Here is a 22422-nt window from a genome sequence, read left to right as displayed (position 1 = left end):
AGTTTTGGCAGTGTGTCAAAACCATAAACATACAAGTAACATACATAAATGGGACTCCTGATTTGGAGGTCAACATTTGGAAATACAAATATTAAAGAATTCGGGCCAGTAGTATAATATAAGTAATACAGCAGAGTCTTTAATCATATATGGGCAGAAATACGTTTTAGGTTTTCCTGGATAGTGTTGTGGTACTTCTTCCTTCCAAATATATGCTTGTACAAGTGGAATTACGCCACCTTGAAAATAGAAGATTTTGTAGCTATAAAAGCATAAACTCTTAAAAATATGTAAAGTATGATTCCTTTATGATGACACAGAATACTATCATGCTACACTGTACTCTGTACCTCTGAATTTGTACCCTTAGATCTTTTGCCTTGCCTTGCACTTTGTTACTAAACAGTCACCAGAATAGCCAACTGAGCTGGCACTACAGCAGAGCAAGACATCAGGAAATGTGAGGTGCCTGGGAGACTGAAAGAAACACAGTATAGGATATGGACCTTCTTCAAATGTCCCCAAATTTATTAAAGCTGCTCTATCTTTCACATTATGCTGTATATTCCACAAATATGAGATGATGATATGCAGTTATTACTCTGGGATTTCAGTATTCTACCAAGCCAAAAACAAATACTGGATTCGCACATGTCCTGAAGATTACAAATGGACAGAAAAGAAACAGACGTGCAGAATAATTTTGACATATCGATTCAACAAAGCACCTGAAGCATCAAAAATAATTCAGTTATATTACTCAAAACAATGATAACAACAACAAAAAAGAAATTAAAAATCATGCAAGAAATGCTATTCTTAGTTTTAGGACGTCCTTTCATACACTTCTAAATGTGTTTAAGAATCATCAGTTAGATACACATAAATTAAGAAAATATCATCACTTACGGTGAGAATTAAGAGCAATTCTTCAACAGTGCTTTCAGGTTTCAACTGATCTTTGAACATCCCAATAGTTGGGTGCTTCAAATAGTAATAGGAAGCAATGCGGCCATACGTCAGAGGTTCAATACTGCGGTTATCCTGTTAGGAGAGTAATCAAATATATATACTTTTTACATAGTTCAACAATATGCATAGTTACTAAAAAACAGTAAGATATTTTAAGACTACTTTATAGGAGAGAACAGTAAAAATGGCTTAGCATCATAATCTAGCTGCCAGCCTGATTAAACGGAGTTTTCAATTAAGTCTTAGAATTAGCTCCAAAGAGAAACTAACCCTTCAAATAAGAAACATGCATCCAATTGTTCCCAATTTTTAGGAACATATATCTTAATGAACATAGTGGTCTTACCTCCCCAATTTCAATACAGTAGGAACATTCCAAATCAAAGAGGGATTTCTCAACAAGGCTTGAGAGGTATTTGTTCATAGTGTCATGGCTCACATTGTCCAAGTTATAGTAACTAGAAGAATTGGAAACAGATGCATCACACAAGTACTTATAACACACGGAAAATTTTGAACAATAACATATTGGAGGAAAACTTACAAGGCTGCTATAATACATACACACACTTGGAGCAAGAAACATGCACATTAAATAATTAAACACAGAACTATTCCCTGATATAGTCTAACAAGAAATTCATGATTCTTAAATAGATCGTGTGAATAACAAAAATAATAATATAATATACATATGGAAATATGGTAATTTATCTGTTTATTAATAGAGAGGTTGATACAAACAGAACTGGAATGGCTACATTTTATTAATGGGAAAATTTTCCTCAATGCGTAAGTATATAATTTCCTGATTATGTAAGTTTGAAAATGAATAAGCAATACTAAAACACTTTAATTTAAATAAAAAAGAAGAAAACCCACCCAGGATAGCAAATGTCCAGGAATATACCTGGAACTCTGAGAATAAAAGCTGGGCATATAGTAAAATCTCTTGAAAAAGTAAACCTACACAAATACAAATGTTAATATTTGTTTTATATTTGTTTCATTTTATTGCCAAACTTAATTACTAATACTATGGAATTGGGTATTTGTCAATGTGTTTATTTCACATGTTCTTTTGCAGGTGAAAACATTGGGGCAAACTATATGTACTAACAATGTTTCTTTGTTATCTGTATTAGGGAAAAAAATTTATAAAGTGTGTTAAAACATTCCTAGTTTATAAGAAAGATAATGTGACCAAAGTCAGTGCACCTTAACGGTAGAACTTAAGATAAGATTCTTACTCACACAAACAAAAACAATTTTCAGGGAAAGCTTTTACTCTGGAATCCACAGATAAAAATGTAATAAGACCTTGAGCATTAGCTCCAACAAAGGCAGAAATTCAGAAAGTAACTTTTAAACTCAAACTAAAACCTAGCATGCTCAGAAAGTTTCAAAATACTGAATTTAAGAAACGTAAGTACATTGTGCAATTTCAAAGAAGAAATTAAAAAAAACAAACAAACAATGATCTATTGGGTTATTAAAAAGCACAGTAGAAAGCTTGTCCCTGCTCGTTTAATTCTGGAAGTTACTGTCACTGTCATCAGACTACTGACATTGCTGCAATGGTGAAAGATGCTCCTTTGTTCCTACTGGCTGCTTTACTGTTTCCTACTGTTTCCACTGTGCATTCAGCAGCTCCACTGGAAACAATGCCACATGCAGTAATGAAGATTAGCTTATTTCAGTGTTATTTTGTGCAGGTGTAAACAGGCTGTATAATTAACAGTGTGTTGAGATTCATTTCAGTTGATTTCACATAGTTATATTTACACCTGAGTTAGTCTTTTTAACTCTCCTTACTATCAGTAGAGAGAAGCATGCACTTAGAGAATGCTATTCATCTGAGGTATTTCAGATTTCTGCTTTAGGATGAGGTGGAATGTGATCACTGACTCAAAAAGGGAGTTTAGATTATCAGTTCAGTTGTTGATGGTGTACTTGGGGAAGAAGAATCCCATTCCTTAAGTTCTATTCCCTTTACTGTAATGCTGCTTTTAGCAAATTTCAAAAGACAGAATTGTGATTTAAATACAAGAAGCACCCCTCCATGACTGGTTTTTAATGTAATCTGATAAGCAATAGTATTTTCTTAACAGATTTTAACATTCCTTTATCTAATTTTGGAATAGCAATAGCATAACTGAAGAAAAGCTGCAATACAGTTATTTCTGTTTCTTCTCTTCCTTTCTTGTTAATTTTAAATTATGAGGTTAATTCACCGAATGTTTACTTATAATTGAATAAAGTTGGAGTAAAACACTACTACAGTGAAAAAATTATTAAAAATCCGTTCTGCAGAGACAGTCAGATACATTAAACAACAAAATATCTATTTGACAGTGAAGTATTCAGCTCCACTATTCTATATCAGTTCATGATAAGTTGATCTTAAATATTTACATCACAGCTGCTGTTCAAAACAAAACAAGTAACTACATTGACTAAAAAGTTTTATATGATAAACAACCACACATTTCTTGACCTTATGCAAAGAAAACTTATTTGCAGCAAAAGTAATTAATTTCAACAACTTAATTTTCGCGAAAGTCACAAAATTTTCTGAAGTAAAACAACAATGACATAAAAAGGTCACTTGCAGTTTTTCTCCCTCTGACATTTTAACAAAAAACATAATAAACTCTGTTTATTAATAGAAGTCACTTTGTATCATTTTGATTACCTTCTGAAAGCAATCCAAGCAAATTAACTTCACACGTTGTTATGAGCGTGGAAAGATTTTCTGTTTTATAGGTGTAAACTACTAAAGATTCATTAATATTTTTCTCCAAATTGAATCTAGCATTACTTAAATGACTAATTAAGGCACTCTGTTGTCACGGTATTTTAGACTTTCACTGTATTGTTTCAGCACTATTATTTGCAGTATCACAATACTGATGATGAATACTGATAAAATTAGGGAAGAGATATGGGCAATATAATGAAATGATTTGTTACGATTGTAATTTCAGACACTAATCCAAAGAGATTTTATCCTGTAGTCTAATTTTCAATACTGCATACTGAAGACTTCGTGATAGAATGCATTATAAAGACTTTTAAAACTGCATTAATCTAAAATTTGGTGATTTTTGATAAATTAGTGTCAGATGTAAATATCTAGCTGCCTAGTGCAAACAAAACAATGCGAAGAAAAATCTTAAATTATTTGTAATCTTGAGTGAAGTGGAACCGGTGTGTTTTAACTACTATCTATAACGGGGTAAATATAATTTTGAATGCACCCACAGAAACTTGGTCATTCAGCACAATTTCCCGTAATACAAAGCAGTGCCATTTATCTAGAAAAACTATGTTAAAATCATTAGCAAAAACAGAGATATTGTGTAGACATTAGACGGTATTTTGAATGTGCTGGAATAAAAGCTAGTAGAATTTTGCATGTTGGTATTCTCCAAATAGAAATACTGCTTTGTATGTAAGTTCCTCTAGGAAGCTATATTACCTAACTATTTAATTACAGATAAAGAATAAAAACAATGCAGTTTCATGCTCACTGCATTGAATCATCTAGTCATTATTTTCCCTTTGCTATAAACAGACAGCCTACCTTTTTATCAGCACACCATTTCATTTATTTCACAGTGAAGCCCAGTTTCACAATAATTGACTTGTCAGAAGCTCTAATTTATGAGGCTGGGCTCTGTAAGCCTTCTCCTATATTGGACTCAACCTGCACACAAGCAGGGTTGAATATTTACAATGCTGTTAACAGGTGCTGAGTTGTTTAATGATTCTAATAGCCAGAAGCGTACTGAGAAAGCCAGCGGGATCACAATTACAGGCTGTTTGAACACAACAATTACTCGTCCCCTGAGAGGTGTGAAAGTCAAAGGCAGTTTTATCCTAACAACATCTAGCACATGGGCTAGACAGGCTAACTTCCATTAGTAGTCCACTGGGAAAAAGCAATAACAAACCCCTAGGTATCATAAGAATTTACAAAGTATGTAAAATATAAGCGATCAAAAACTTCTATAAAATAATACATTTAAAATTCCCAAACCTTGTAAAGCTTAGTAAGAACAACAAACCGTGAAACATAAACTTATTTCTCTAATCTAAGAAAGTGTGGAATTTCATCAGCTGAAAAAGATAGAGACAAGCAGAAACATAAAATATAGATGAAGTTACACAAAACATTTAGGACTTAATGTGAATGGTGGCAATCATTTCCTGTTTAGCTTATGTAAACCTGACCTGAGATCTCTCTGGGAAATTTTTCATCAGCCTTGAAATGATCCTGCTATAACTGTCAGTGCTGTGAAGTCATTTGTTACAGCACCATGTTTTTTATGTTCAGATTATACGCTAGTAATAGGGACACACATAATGAAAATCAGTGGCAGAGTCAGACAAAAATATTTAAAAAAAGAAACTTGCTAGTTGGAAGGCCATTGGAAACAAAAGCATTAAAGATTGCATTCACATGACTTCCAGAATGTGTGCTTGCTGATAATACAGTCCTGAAAGATGAATTTTGTTATGAAAAAGCATGGGAGAAGCAGATAGTTGCTTTCATAAAAATATTTTCTGCAGTTCCCAATTGTGTTTAATCTCATCAGCTTGTGGCCTTCGGTGGCTGCAACATCTAAAACAGCACCATGCAAATGGTACTGAGTAGATGATGTCTGAGTAGATGACTGACAGACTTTCATAGGTGGAGCCATGTGACAATGTATCAACCCATTTCTGCTACTAAGGCATCACTGACTGTCTGCAGTCAAGACTGGCTTGCTAAAATGCACCAGAGCATGCAGAAATACCACAGCAGGTAATCTCCATCTGTATTTTACTGTACACATTAATTTACTGCATTCATATATTTGCTTTAGCAAATATTTTTCTTTTCATTTTTTCTTTTCATCTTAGTTAATTTAACTTTCTTCAGTAACCCACCTTCTGATATAATTCCAAACAAGTCCTACAAGTCTGTGCTTTTGTCACTGTATTCTACACAAATCATTCTACTCTGACTGGTTGAATATGATTTCACTTTTATACCAGAAACTATTATGGAACAATGTTAATCATCATTTTTATGCTGCTGTTTTATTCATATTACGAGGGTTGCTCTGAAATTAGTGCCTCCTATTTCATTATGCTGGCCCATGAAATCAGCAGCAGATGTTGGTGGTATGACAGTAGAAATTGAACCTTCCCACCAAAACTCCATTACATTTTGTTGCAGTACAACTGATGGCAGCAGCGCATGAAGCAAAAGCGTGGCACCGAGTCCCACCACATTGAAAAAATTGCATCCATCAACACTTATTGACAGTTGTTGAATGTTTACAGAGACCAAACAGTAGATATCCACACAGTGAGGTGGTGGGTAATGTATTTCAGCAGTGGCATCAGCAATGTGAAAGACATGCCATGTACTGAATGGCCATGTACAACTGTCATACCACAAAGTGAGTGTCTCAATCAGCTTATCTACACGAATCACCAGGTTATGGCAAGGGAACTGCATACAAAGCTGAATATTGGCTTCAGAGCATTAGGAATGATAGTGCCAACATTGAAATATTGCAAAGTTTGAGTCAGGTGGTTCCCAAAAATACACAGAAGCAGAAGGAACATTGTATGCAAGTTTCTCATGACCTATTGAACCAATACAAGGCTGAAGGTGACAGTTTCCTGGATGGACACTTTCCATCATTATGACAGAAAGATGAGATATGGTGCCACCATTACTAGTGAAAGTCAAAAGAGCAGTCCATAGGGTGGTGACATGTGAATACCCCAATGAAGAAAAAGTTCAAGATACAGCCTCATCAGGTAAAACGATGTGCGCTGTCTTTTTGGGAAGGAATGAGGTGTTCCTTCTGGATTTCCTGGAACCCAGACAACCCATCAACTCTGATTGCTGCATCACAATGCTGACTAAGCTGAAGGATCAAACTTCCAGGGTCAGGCCATAGAAGACAACCTTTCTCTTGCAATACAACAATGCCAGGCCTCTCATCAGTTTAAAGACCAAGGAATGCATTGCCAGTCTTGGCTGGACTTTTCTATCACATCCACTATAGAGTCTGGAATTGGTGCCTTCTGATTTCCTCACTCTGAACCAACGAAAAATTGATTGCATAGGCAATATTTTCCTAGCAACAACACCATCATAACAGCTGTGAACAGGTCAGCTCTGCAGGTGCAGATTTTTATGAGTGTGGCATACAGGCCCTTGTTCACTGCTGATGGAAGTGTATAGCTAATGTTATAAAATAGAGTTTTGTAGCTGAGAATTTGCTATTTCAAATAGTGTTATGCTCTTTGTATCTATTATAGTTTTCACTGAAATAAATAGGAGGCATTAATTTTGGAGCAATATGTATTGGACAAGCTCAGCTAATTATAGTGAGGAAAAAATTTAAAGTAAAATATAAATATATGATTAGAGATAACAGTATTGGTCCAAGATAGTTTCAATTAATTATAGTTCATGCTACATTCTTTTGCATAAATAATAAAAGACTAAGACAAAGTGAAAAACATTAATAATAATTGCCAGATTTAATATTTCTTTCATGTTGTCAGAAGGAATTAATTTTGCAAGTGTGTATGTATACATACACACACATATAAAAATACATAAAAACCCACACATTCTAGGAGTGGTATGACGTATGTTCTCAGAACATCTAAAAATTAACATTCCAGATGAAAGCTGATTCTGCCCAGCTTAACATATGTTGTAAATTTCTATTTCCCTTTTACTGCATATGTATCTGGAAAATATAACCTGATTTACAGAAAACGTTTCCCATTGCAATTTTTCTTTTGTAGAACGTTGCAGATTATAATCTTTTATAAGGGTAAAAGAATGAAACAGCCAAGAAATTCCAGCCAAGGAAAGAAGATATACCTAAGTCTTCAGTCTGCTAGTTATGACAGATGAGTCTCTCAAAATAGACCCTTTCAAAGAACAAGGCACTTAGTTGATCAATCTTTAAACATGATCTTGACTAAGTAGAGAACATAAAGGTTAAAGTTGTATGTGGAGAGAACACATTATAGTGAACTGAAATACTACGGAAACTCAGACTTAAACTACAAATTCAAAAGTCTCTACACTGCTATGGGGAAGTGAAAAAAACCAACCCTTTGTATACTGAAATTGATATACTTTGCTAAGCTTTATTTGGACCTCTCTTTGTTTTTGCACATCAACTTTTGAACACGAGCATGCACACGGGTGTTCAGTATGCCACTGACTGAAACTAGCACTCAGCTACTCCACTGTCCCAAATCAGTAGCTCAACCACTCCTCTTAATTATACATTTCACAGACTGCAGGAGATTCAACAGATAGGAAAACTAAAACAGTTTGATGAAAAAAAGCGTTGTAACATGCACAGATTTTTTTTTTTTTTGACACTATTTATAAAGCTATTATTACAAGACTAACAAAGTAGCTTGTGTGCCACAAAAAACACCTTAATTATTTACATCTGTAGAAGAAACTGGCAACTTAGAACAAAAGGATACTTTGATATTTATCTCACTGTAAAAGTAGATTAATATTATTTAAATAATATAATTCAGATTACTTAAACTGTACTTAAATTGATGGTACTGGTTTGGAATAGAATGATCCTAGATTTGTTTATGCAGCTTTAATATACACGTAGCTTAAACTGGCAGTAAATAAGATTATAAATCTTTTGCATATTACCTAAGACCATTATTTTGGAGATTTACAGCATCACATGCATTGCCTTTCATGCCAAAGAATCCCAAGGCAATTTACCAATCATGCATATGGGAATTACTTATTTACCACTAAGGTACAGTCAGTCACCTGCTGGCTGGAAAATAACTTGTTTCACGATGGAGAGAATGTCAACATTCCGAGTAGCTACTGTGTAAGTACCCAAAACAAAATGTAGTTATTGTGAAAAAGCAACCTCCTAAAGCTCTGAACTATTAAGGACCACAAATAGTTCTTGTCCGGTATTATCAAGTATTTCATATATTCATTTATGGCACAGTAAACACCATTACTGCACTGCAATTTACTATAAGTTATCTTAACCAGCACTGACTTCATAAAACTCTTCAGTTTTCTTTTGATGTATCTCATTCAAACAATGATTCAATTAAAATACTACGTATAGCATGTAGGTCCAGGAATGCAACTAACTGGCAAGTTTAGTAAATTTGGATGAAACTTTGTAGTAATTATTAACACATCAAAGAAAGGAAAAGTGTGTACATCCATTGCATTTGTGCTTGGTATCTAGAAATGACCTTTCTGGCAGAGTCAATAATGTCCTTCATTTTTGTCTCTGCATGACTGAATACTAAAGGAATGCTGAATACTCCTGTGTGGATGAGACGCTGGGGAAAGCAAAAAAAAACTTTGTGAACTGTTCCAACCTGGTTGTGTGGTATTCCGTTAAAATTCATTAGAAAATTCACTTTGCATTCCTATCCAGCCATTATGGACATGACTAGTCAAGATCTGATCATATTGCCTTCCACTACAATGACCTTGCTTATCACTATGAAATAATGGGTTAGATTTTCCCAGTTTCCATAGAACACCCTCTGAACAGCACAACTTGCATTTAAAAATTGATACTGTGATAACTTCACATTTTACTTCCCATACCACTACACATTAAAGAATCTGCTGGGAAAAAATGGCCATTATGAACACATCAAATCCATTTCAGTGGGAACATTCTTTTACACTGGCAAGAGCTTGCCTATAAGATCATACTACATTTACCTATGAGCCATATGTTTTATCTTAAAATACTACCTACCACAGATATCACATAATTAAAGCTTGCTGAAGATAAATCAATAATTTTGTAGAGCAATGCAATAGTAAGACATTTTAAAATAACATCACTCATTCTTCATACTAAAAAAGAATATGCAGGTTTCTACATTAGTTGTGGTTTGGATCACAGCTTTACCTTCATCTAACCTAGATGAAAGAGAATTTAGCTGTTTGTCCCTCTCAGGCAGAAACAACTTTCTCATACATTTATTCATTTTGTTAGTTCTAATACTGCATTTTTTATTTCCCAAGAAGATTAGATGGAAATTCTGTTCTGTGGAAGATTCTCAGAATGAGGCTAGATGTAGAATTCAAAACTAATGAAGATAGAAAAAAGAATTAAAGGAAGTTATTGTTCTGGCTTTTATCACCTGCAAGTTCCAGCATCAGCTGCCTATAAAGAAGTCAACTGAAAATTCACCCAAACATTATAGCAGTAGCATGATTTCAGAAATACAATACTCTGTAATTCATCAAGAAGTGCCTAATTCTTTATTTGACACATTATTTTGGTGGTTGAATGATCACGTGATACATAACATACCATTTACCCGAAACGATACTGTGGCAAAGGCAGGCTAGTTGCTGGAATAGCTCAGAATGATCTGCATACCAGCTGGAACTAGGCAGGATGATATCAATCACTGAAAATATTGCACACATGGTTTCACCAAGAACCCCTAATGAAAGTAAACTTTATCACAGACAAACAGCTGATAGCTATTCTCTTATTTATTAGCAAAACTCAATCATTGTAGATTTTCTATAGAAAACTGGGCATAACATATCAATGTTAAAAAAGTAACACACTATAAATATAATATCTAAAAGAATGTGATAACCTGCAGTTTTATTTTAGGGATGCTGATATAGCCTCTCAATAATGCTATTTTATAGTTGTTACTAAATTGTAACATAAGTTATCTGCCAAAAATGCATTTATATTTAGAGGAAAAAAAACGTGCACACAAGTTTCATTCCATGTGTGGGCCAGTAATGCTCTTACAGTAGAGGCTGCTAACTATTCCAGGCTCTGACAGCAGCAGAATCACCTTTGGATCAACTCTACCCTAAAGCTACCTTTAGATTAAATTGTATTTGTATTATATACTCACGTTGGGTTCATTATAAGTCGTCGGAAGAAATAAGTCCAAGTGATATAATCCATTGCATCCTGCTTAGAAGTAATAGTTCCAGCAGCAATTTCAGCATTCAAGTGGTCAGCCAGCACATCTAACAAGCTGAATAACAGGAAACAAGAGGATTTTGCTAACTTTACAGTCACAGACACGGGTTGTAAATATAGTTTGTAGACTTGTGCACTAAAAGGTTTATTACTTTTAATCTGAAAATATTATATATTTATTTTCCAGTGAAAGAGAGGAAGAGAAGGGAAGCTGGGATGTAATTGCAAGGTCAGTCATCTTCTTTACATGATATTGGTATGAAGCTCAAATTATTTTTTGATTGGACCAAGAATGCACATGTTTATGAAATTCATGGAATGCATTCAGATGGAGCTACTCAGTGATAACTTCTGAATGCTGTATGTTGACCATATGACCGTGTTGGTTTAATCCAACAGAAAATCATACAGAAAGACAAACAGGAAATGAAACAGTGGCAATAGCTTATCTAATACCTGGCAGATACTTGAGAGGCTATTAAAATTACATCAAAATTGGTACTCCAGATTTTTCTTCATCTTCACTGAATGTAGGGAGAAAACAAGCAAACAAACCTGGCTTTACCCAGAAAGGTCTAAACTCAAACATAGTAGAGCAAATACAGTTTAAAATGATTCTTACAGAGTAAAATACTATTTTAGTTTTCTTAAATGGAACAAAGATCTTCACTTTGGTATCTAATGAGATCATGCCTGGCTGCAGATCAGTCAGAGAATGGTAAATATCTTTAAAGATTAGCCTGATTTTTCCTCTAGTATAATCCTTTTACTTTTCTTACTATTCTTTTCCTATTGCCAAAAGTAAACAATAATTAGGAATGAGTGCTGTATTTCAAACCCATGACCAGTGAGAGCACAAGGCCTGTCATACAAGTTGTGTACTCAAGTCTTACAATTAATGCATAGACAGTCTCTTACAGAAAAAATCTGTAATTAAAAAAATCTGAAATTTAATTTTAAACATTGGAAGTACTACACAGAGCTGATAAATCTGCTGTCTGGTAGAACAAGATGAGAAAGCATTCCAAAACTAAAATACTTCAAAAAAACCCTCCCGAGTTCAGCTTTTGAAGCTCTTCAAGTATCTTTGATGATCATAAAAGAGCAGGACAACCCTCTGAGTCAATCAGATCACAACCTACACAAAACTTAATGAGATTACCATTAACATGTGAATCTTCATCTGAAAGTTCATCAAGTATTGTTTTTATAAAGTGAAGGATATAACATATCAAACTGCTGATATTAATAAATATATAAACACAAAATGACCTGTGAGAAGTATGGAATAGTTACAGTATTCCAAAGAGGAACAAGATGTGACTGTTATACTGAAGATATGATTTTGTTATCCATTACTTACTTTCTTATGAGTAGATTTCCTTGTTTATTCTAGTGCCATGTAGTCTGGATATACCATAAACTTTTTAATCAAGCTGCTCTTCTAACTAGCTATTGTTTTGAAGAAGTTCAATTCCTAGCCTTTTGTGCTAAGTGGAATGACATCTTTATTGTTCTTTTTTTAATGAAAAAAAAAAAAAGTATGGCTTGGCTTCCTAAAGAAATGCCTCCACATACTTTGCAAAAAAATTATAAAAGGCTGTCTGTGCAGCACAGAATTAACCTCCAAATGCACCTATCCATTTCAACTACATTTCACAGGTGGATAGCACTCTCAAGCTCCTGAAAATTTCCTGATCAGACAGACATCCAATTAGTGTTCATGCTGAGGGACTAAGCTTCCATAGGAGAACAATACTGTGAATTCTTCATTGCCGAGAAAAGTTTTCATTAATGCTCATGCTTAATTAGAAGTCTAAGAATTCCTCTACAAAACATGCATGTATAGGAGATTGATTTAATCGGTCTTGCTTTTTGGAGAATAACTGTTATAAGAATCAAGACACAGGTTACTTTATGCTGGACAGAAAACTCAGGTATGTTTGGAAAGGCAGCGAAGAGGTAGTTTTTCTATGTTTTCTGATAAAAGTCTTGCAATTCAGTAGTGAAAAGTGTTGAAGTTTAGTGTAATATCTATAATGGTACACATTTGCTAGGCGAAAAGTACTAGAAAGCCACCTTTTTTTTTTTTTCCCCACATTAGGAATTTGTAATAGAACTTCAGAGAGAGTTGTGAGGATCACAAATAGTTATCCTGCACACTAGCCTTGAAGAACAGTTTATTGTTTGAGACAACAACTAGAGGCAGATAAGAGTTTGTAATATTATCTAGAAATGAACTAAAGAGTACAACAATGCTTCAAGACTCATGGAAGAAAGGATAGAAGGATAGATAACTTTTTTTTTTTTTATATGATTTTACTCTAGGACTCTGATATTTAGAGATACTCAAGAGAAGAATGTTTTATTTTTCTGTATCTCTCATGTGTATTACTGTTGACAGTTTGATTAGCTTTTCAGATTGCTTGCACTTTACCTGGATTCCACTGGGAAAGGTTCATACAGAAATTTTTTGTAGAAGTCTTTCTTGATATCATGAACTAGAATTACAGCTTTGCCTTGGTCATCAAATTGTGGTCTGCCTGCACGTCCCATCATCTGAAGTACATCTGCCAAAGAAACAACAATGTATAAAACAAATGTATTTAAATAAAATGTAGAAATAAAAGCATTTATTTCTATATAATGTGCAGTAAAGGATTTTTAAAAAATTATTTCTTTGGCCTTATATGCTCTATTGGTTTTGACATAGCTAATTTTTTTTCCATTTCATATACATTTATGATGGACGTCTTTCTGGCAGAGACTATCTTCTTGCATACTTGAAGACCACCCATTGCTATAGTACCCAGGCCTACATCTAATAAATTCCTCCATTTTCTCCCTCCATTCCAGATACATCCCTCATCTGATATCACGAAATAAATGATAAGAGAACTCATGAAGCCTACAATGGCAACTGCATATAATTTCCTAAGTTTCTAGTACTTGCCTTCACTAATCCTTGTACAAGCCTTTCTGCTATATATAATTTTCTTGGTTTTTCATGTTTTAGATGAAAAAATGGTAAAGGGAAATTCTAATTGTTGAAAGATATGATATCTGCTACCCAAAATTCAGGACAAACTATATTTGTTAAAAGCATTGGAGTAAATACCATCATATGTTGTCCCTGGATCACAGTATACAAATATAAAAGCAGGTAAGGCTAAAGCTTACCTATGCACCCTACTTGCAAATACTAGTTAGTTAGTGATTTCTAGAAACACAAAAAATACTAGTTTGAACAAAACATAATCAACTTGCTAACTGCCCACCAGTGTAGGTATGCTTATCATTTATTGGTCTCTTTTCATAATCTGAGAAATGCATCAGCATAGGTTTTTCTTTGTCTCTCTCAGAAGAGCTCTGATCCCTTTCTGGTCCCTTCAGCATTTAAGTTGGAAGAAACAACAGGAATTAGATCAAAAGTACATTTTAAATCTTTATGTTAAAACTTATGTTTTGTGCATTCTCTGGGAGATCTATCCTACATGAAGGATATGTAGTTTGCAGAAGCTGGCATTTTAAAAAAGAATTTATTTGCCCTCAGAAGCAAAGTAACCTTTTTGGCCCAGTGGTCATCTGTGTATTTGGTTAAAAAAGGACAAGCCAGAAAGTATAGAACATGGCATAGGAATGGACAATGACTGGAGAAATAGCTAATGATGACAAACAGAAGTTTTCAGTAACACTTTGACTTGTTATACACAAAAACTACATTTCACACTAATTTTTTAAAATCAGTTTGTTTTGTAAATCTAGAAGCAGCACGAAATATAAAATAGAACTAGTTTGAAAATTATATTTCTGAACAGGTGTGTGTAAAGGGGAAGATGAAAATTCTTGTTTTTCTAATAATGGTGATTTAAATTCTGCATAATACCACACAGAAAATGGATTTATAAAAAAAAATAATCAGGATATGACTTTTGCCATATATATACATAATATATACACGTAATTATTCCAAATCTATATTTTTTCTACTAACTCTATGCTACTTGGCTGCTTTTAACCACTGAACTAAACTCACGAAATGTCAAATACTACCCAACTGGCTGAGTAAAAGTCTGGTAACTAAGAGCAGGTCCTCCCCAAAACCTCTGACTCCACCGAAAGAAGCGCTTTTACTTATTTTGAAATTACTGAGCACTCCAGAATAGTTCATTCTGCACTCTACTGCTTCCTTGCAGTCAAAACATCCCTAATACAAAAAGGCAAGTTCAGCAGGGAGAAGCCAAGTTAATGATGGAACAACGAAGGCTTATTTGAGGGCAGCACTAAAGACAGCATTGTGAACATTTGGAAATATTTCCAAAAGAAACTTTAAATTTTCGTTTAAGTACTGCTGAAAAACGGTATTACCGATTCATAGGACTTCCAAATATATGAATAGTCTCTAGAAAGTTAAAAGTGCTCTAAATCACAGCACATTTCTTCATAAAATAAGGAACCTACACTTTCTGTTGCAGTGCAGACAAAATCTAAATTGTAGATGGTAACTTCTGTTAGTATTCCCAGGAAGTCTTATATAAACTCAAGACCTGAACAATGCCCACTACGCAAGTAATCTCAAATCAAAAAGGTAATAAACAATGAAAGCATAAACCTTTCCTAATGCCTTTGTGAGTACTTGTACAAAATATTTCTAAAACAGCACAATAAGGCTCCAGTGCTTACCAAGTTTCCAATTTCTTTTGAAAACATTATTTTACTTTTACTCTCTATTACAGACCCACAGTGAAATCTAAGATATGAATTGGTTTCTTTCCTCAGCACTTTTCTCCATCCAGTAATAAAGTCAGTTGCCACTGTTCTTCCAGTCAGGAAGTATGAAATACCAGTTCTCTACAGAGGGTGTTTGTACGTGGTTTACATGAGCCAGTCTGTCACAAAATGCAAGTGTGCATGGCTAAGCTCCCAGGTCATAACAGAATCTCTGAACAAGAGAGTCAGCCTGGAAATAGATTTCAAGCTTCCTAAAGAGCAATAACCTCTCAGTTAACACCATGATGGGTTGTTCAGAGAAGTAACCTGTGTATTATTTTCAGTTTGAACTTGTTTCATTAGTAAGATTCTCTTGCTAAAAAGATGAGAGGCTAAAAATATACAAGATCTCTATTTACATTACAGATAACACTTAGATTGTCTTTAGGTGAATACATCTCTGGCACAGTGCTGGATCATATAATAAACTTTCTCTTATGAAAAGAGAAAGAGAAAACAGAACAGGAAACCTGGAATAAATTTAGCTTGTCTTCATTCTTCAACCTTCGTACCATCCAGACAAATATTCTCCCTGCCTGAACTCTGAAATAAGTTCCTCAAGTGTTCAGTTTCCTAAGCTTGTTGAAAGCTCTGCAGAGCAGCTTATGAAAAGGTGGAAATTACTGGAGGGTAATTTCAACAACAACAGAAGTCTATATCAAATGAGGAATCCAAACATTTAATTAAGTTGATTATTTTTGAAGTATTACTGAAGATACTACACTAGTTAAAGTTTTTGTATACTCTCGAGTAATGACATAAATTTTATGTACTCATACATGTAAGACTCAATTTTTGCACCACAGGTAAGCTCATTATTAAAAATCTGTTTCTATTCTAGAAAAATGTTTCAAAAATGAAGAATTATTATTTGTGAGAAAACTTCCTTTTATCCAAATTACTAGACAGCTAAATACAATTGTATACAATCTGTATTGTCCCTTGATATCTATTTTGAATGATATACATTAACAGTACTTGAAAAGGAAAAAAGATTTACAAAATGGAAATTTTTTTTTTTGTCACATAAAACCTTAAAAGTCCTCTTACAACTCACATTAAACAAAGAAACCCATCCTCAAAAATTTTAGCCTCTTACCTAATTAAGGTATTCTCATTGGTTAATTACTAAATAATTCAGATCATTTGCATATACTTGAAATACTTTTCAGCATATGAGCATTTATAATTTATGTGAGTACCTGTAATGGGATAATCCACATAACGCCTTGTTTTTCCATCATAGTATTCTGTTCCTTTAACAATTACTAAATGAGCTGGAAAATTTACACCCCAAGCTAATGTGCTTGTGGCAATAAGAACCTAAAACAAAAAGAAAGATTAATGAGGTACATGTAACAAAAAGCCAACTTTTAAAATTCCATGTAAAACTCATTATGGCAGGATTCAAAGAACAAACATACCTGGATTTTACAGTTCACAAACAATTCTTCCACAGTTTTCCTGTCTCTCTCATGCAGACCGGCATGGTGCATGCCTATTCCAAAAGCAAGAGTCAGCTTCAAATTTGAATCTCTAACAGTTCCTATAATGTCATTCATCTGTAAAAGAGCAAATAGTTACATATTTTAAAAAAGAATACTGTGACATTTTTAACTTTTAGTGTTACTATTATCTTATTTTCATAGCAAAGATAATTTCCCCAACTGTTTACACACACAGGAAAACACGGTCTGCTCTTTGAACAGCCTTTTTCAGTCTAAAAAATCAAATACTACATTAAGAGTGGGAGAAACGCAAAGCTACATGACTTTATTGATACACTAAGCAGAATGGATAAGGAAATCCAAATGTTAAAAAATTTGTGATGGTCCGCAAATGCTGTGTATTCTGCTCTGTGTTAGTCTAATGCAATTCCTGGTATAAAAATATAGGAAATCCATGCAACCAGTAGCATAACAATCCTGAAAAATAAATTTGGTTTCCTCGTGCCTATGAAAAGATAGACATGTTTCCACAATTTGATAATTATCCATGAACAGAATTCTTGATTCACATGCTGAAATGCAAATTCAAGTTAATGTTTTGAGAGTAGCAAAATCCAACATGTAGAAAATGTTTTCATTTCAAACTTAAAAGTTTAGATAAAAAGTTAATTTTTCTTTCTCCCCCCCCTCCCAGTTTCATGTCTATGACTATCTGGAAACCTTTTAACTACTCTCTACATTTCTTGCCTAAGTTGTCATGTAATAAGTTCCATAATAAACTCAACTTTTTTTGTAGACTGCTTCTGCAAAAAGCATCTCACAAGTAATAAATACAAGCTTTGTAACTTTGTCTTACTAGGTGACTTTACCCCACAATACTCTTTCCATTGTAGTGTTTTGAAGACCATTTATTATGTTATGTGATTTTCATATTGTTATAGCCAGGAACCTTTAAACTTCATCTCTTATTAGTGGTTTCCTGGTGCCACCAGCAGTGGCACAGTGATATTGCATACTTATAGGCTGCATTTTTCATAGTTAACCTAGGACGTATAGCCAAGATTAAGAAAAATAGTCTTTAAACTTTAAAGTCTTCTTTTTAAAAGAAAAATATCTAACTTCAACTGAGTATCACAAAGTACTGAGTTTTGAAAGCTGTGCAACTGCAGTGATATAGCATAATTTCCACTTTGAGGTCTTGCACTTCTCAAGTTCAGAACTGTAAGTTTCTCTGAATGTTTTCTAGGTTTTATAATTGTCAGACCTTAATATTAATACAATTGCTTCTGTACCTAAGCCCAATTAACATGTAGCATCCCTTAAAATTACAAAAAAAGCTAGAGAATATAATAGTCTATACAGAGCGTTAAAAAAAAAAATAATGTTGGGAAGAGCAAATTACAAAGCAGTTTAAAAAGTCTTTTGTTGAAGTGACAGTGACTGAAATAGGATATAAGTAACAGAGAACAAAATTTACAAAAATATTATTTAAGTTTCAGCTTTGTCCAATCGGTCTGAACTAATGAAAGCCCTGAAACTTCATTTTCTCTTGTAATGCAGCTGTCTGGATGTTCTTTACACCATCCTCAATTCTGGCACGTATAAGAGAAAAGGATGCACAGAAGAGAGTAAAAAGGACTATAAAACTTTGAAAGGAAAGGAAGCTGGAAGAAAAAGCTGTAGACAGAGAAGTGAAGACGGAATAAATCTGTTTAGGAAAGGGAACAAACAAGAGGGGTACATAAGCAGAAAAGAACGAAAAGAACTGAATGAAAAGAGGATATGTTACAGGATAAAATCTCTCTCTCTAGACAGAATCAGCAAACTTTTCATTTCTCTAGTGAGGATGTAGCCGTGATTGTAGTGTAGACATTAATTATGACCCATCTTTAAGATTTCTACTTCTAAGACAAAAAATAACTGGAGAAAACAAGAACCTGTGTACTGTTTTTCTCTACAGTTATGACCACCAGCTATAGCAGGTACTGTAGTTTATAATTTACTTAATTTATGTGTTTAAAAATTGACAAAATATATTGAATTGCTTTTAAAAATTATATTGATTTAAAATTTAAATTTTTATTCTCATGTATCATTACCTTATGACAGTCACATCTTTAATGTAAGGGAACAAGTCAGTTACAATGACATTCATTTCATTATTCACATGAGTAGAATTTGGTATTGGGAAAATAATGAATAAAATCCCTTTTTCTCCAGAAAATACAGCGATCAAATTAGCTGATTTGGATTCGTCTATAGCAATTAGACTGCTCCGCAGCACATGCAGTTTTACAGCATTAGTTTTTTTCAGCACAGAACCTGAGCTAAACCATTTTGTTACATAGCTTCAAGCATATAACATCCTAAATTCACGCAGTTGGGAATTTATTCAAAGATGTTCTTCTTGCTTTTACAATCAGCGGTGGTTGCTTTTTTTCCCTCTGACTTGTATTACAGCAGTGGCCTGTGGTGCTATTAGTCATACCTGCAAGGCAGTGTAATTTACCACAAGACAACTAAAAAACCCTTAGCAGGAGAGCTGGCACATGTACTACTATCCTGTCATTTTAGCAGCAGGGAATCCTAGTCATTTTTAGCTGACCTCTTACTTTCACATAAATCAGTGTAATAAACACAACTATTTTACCCATAGGCACAATCCAAGGCTTAAAATTCTCGTGACAGTTTATTTAAAAACATAACTCCCTCTTATGTCAATTTAGTTTTAAGAATATTATCTTTTTTTTTTATTAAGAAATGCTGGTGCAATTAATAGTTTCATTAAGCAGAAACAGACACACCATCTTGACTATAAAACAAGTCAAATGTTTCTACAGTGTTACAACTTCATTTGCTCTTTTTGAAAAAAAAAAAAATAACGTCAACTCAAACACGGTCAAAGAATTACAGAAAATGTATTTTAAAAATAAAGAAAAGTACATGCTACTGACATAAAAGAAACAAACACGCAAGAAAAAAAAAAAAACCCAACAACACAGAACACCTGTAACACTGATTCAGGGAACCTATTGCGAGGAGGGATTTTCCCTGGGCTCCAAAACAGGCAGGATTGAGCCCACGTGGAGAAGCTTCTGCTCTTTTTCACAAATCTCCTGATGAACACACAAAAAAACCCCTTCTGTGCTCTCCTCAAGCATCAAGTTGACTAGGACTTCATCTTTTTACTAAAAATCTTTGAAAATCAAGAAACATTTAGTGCAAAATATGGTATTGCAAAATATTTATTACAGAAAAATAGTTCATTTTGATCTTGTATATTCTAATCTCTGAACAAGCTAAATTTCTCTCAGACTAGTAAGTAGTCATTTTCTTTGTTCTTGCACATATGTAAACTGTTGAACCATTTACTTTAAACTAATAGAACTTTTTTTATTTTTTAAATTTATTATACTTAAAAAGCTTTTGTAGAAAGATAGGATTCCATTTAAGTAGATACATTACCCTGTGCCTGAAATACATTCCAGTCAGAGTATAATTCAGCAAGTTGATGACAATGCTGGCTCCAAAAGAAAGGAGGAGACCAGATTGGACAAGAATGAGCTAACAGATTGTGCAGCCCAATTCTGTCCCTTTGAGTGTGATATATTGTTTCAAGATGCTAAAAACCCATACTTTCTCAAAGCATATCTGTTGTGCTGGTTTTCCCATTTTCACAGAATCCTCATTATTAGTACTCTGTACTCTTTTCAAAGCACGTCAGACTCAGACCATATGCCACTGAATAATGCTTATCAATTGTCTAAAATGCCCAATAGAAGAAAGATGTGCCAAACAAAAGAATCATGAAAGTTATGGAGTCTTTTAAAAAAAATAATTACATATTTCACATCTGCTGCAGATGTTAAGTGAAATAAAAACATCTCCTTGTTATAACTAAATGTTAATTTTTTATGACACACTTTTGTGTCATAAAAACAACATCTTGTAGGAGGAAGCTGAACTTCTATAATGAGCATAACACTTAGAAATCATTCTTGGTATCTTCCTGATCTTTAAAGAAAAATAAGTAATCCTAAAAAAATTAAAATCTGACTTCTCACACTTTAGAAATTTCCCACACACCACAAAATGCTCAGAACACTTCAGATAAGATTTTTCAAGAAATATTAAAGAAAATCTTTAAATAGTTGAAATATGTTATTAAAATCTATAGTTATAAAACTAGCATTTCATTAGAAAGATCGCAATATACCTATTCATAATTCAGACCAGATACTTCTGTTCATGTCTGATAGCACAGCACTATTTCAGAACAATAACATGGAGATAACAGGTTATTTGATTTAAAAGTTAGTCATCTTTTGTCTTTCCTACAGTTCTTGATTTATTTATTTTTTTTCAGCATTACAAAACACAACTTTATGGTAAACTTAATTTGCTTTGAGGCATATGTCTACGCATATTTTCACATACTGTAGACACACACACACATAATTAGCACACATGTTTATACACTCACATCTCTAAAATCTTGAGATCAGTATGAGCCTGATTAATTCTTCTGGAGTCAATGAATGCCCTTCAGTCAAGTCCCCTTGTGTTCAGTGGGAGCTGAATATTCCTTGGTATGGATGCTATTGAATATTACAGCAGGTATGCTTGCGCTAAAGGACTTTGGTTATTTCTAGAGGTCTCATAAAGAACATTAACAAGATGCAGATGGTAAAATGATGCACAGAGCAGAATGCAGAAATCATTGTGGTTAAAGTTAAAGCTGTAAACGTAGGTACATTTCTTCTCTTGCAGTGCAAATATCAGAAGAAAAAAATTCAAATATCTGGCCAGGAAATAAATTTATTTAAAAGCAACCAAGCGAACCAGAAAATGCTTTGCTTGTTTGCTGTTAAGAACTGCATTTTATCTCCAAACAATAAACAATAAATGCTACTTTGTACTTTTGTTTTAGGTTTAAAACAAAAAGCAATAAAAACATTACAGAAAAATAAAGAAACTAAAAAACTTAATTCTAAGAAATTCTACAAAGATTGCAACATCTACCACCACCACCACCACTGAGAGAAGAGCTTGTTCCTCTTCAGACAGCTCCAGATGTAGAGCAGTATATATCATGGACAAGCTTACCATCACAAACTGGTGGCACTCTGTTTTAAAAGGATAATCTGAGCTGTTGTCCCTTTTAACAAGTTAAGTAATGGGTCACAAGCTTGAACATGACAATCTTGGCTGACAGC

At 33.8% G+C, this 22422-nt stretch overlaps 1 protein-coding gene across 1 annotated transcript in view; it reads right to left on the bottom strand.

The window, feature by feature from the left end:
- Positions 1 to 22422, bottom strand: part of ASCC3 (activating signal cointegrator 1 complex subunit 3) — a 254014-nt gene that overhangs the window by 39171 nt on the left and 192421 nt on the right. Inside the window, exons 31-36 of the mRNA XM_085217585.1 lie at positions 17183 to 17320; positions 16961 to 17081; positions 13426 to 13558; positions 10918 to 11043; positions 1319 to 1430; positions 910 to 1044 (exon numbers count right to left, since the gene is read on the bottom strand). Of these exons, the coding sequence (XP_085073711.1) occupies positions 910 to 1044; positions 1319 to 1430; positions 10918 to 11043; positions 13426 to 13558; positions 16961 to 17081; positions 17183 to 17320 (765 nt within the window). The remainder of the gene's footprint in view (positions 1 to 909; positions 1045 to 1318; positions 1431 to 10917; positions 11044 to 13425; positions 13559 to 16960; positions 17082 to 17182; positions 17321 to 22422) is intronic.

Source organism: Meleagris gallopavo, chromosome 2, assembly GCF_905368555.1.
Source record: "Meleagris gallopavo chromosome 2, MGAL_WU_HG_1.1, whole genome shotgun sequence".
In the NCBI taxonomy this organism is placed as follows: Eukaryota; Metazoa; Chordata; class Aves; order Galliformes; family Phasianidae; genus Meleagris; species Meleagris gallopavo.
This window is presented reverse-complemented; position numbering and strand designations above follow the sequence as displayed.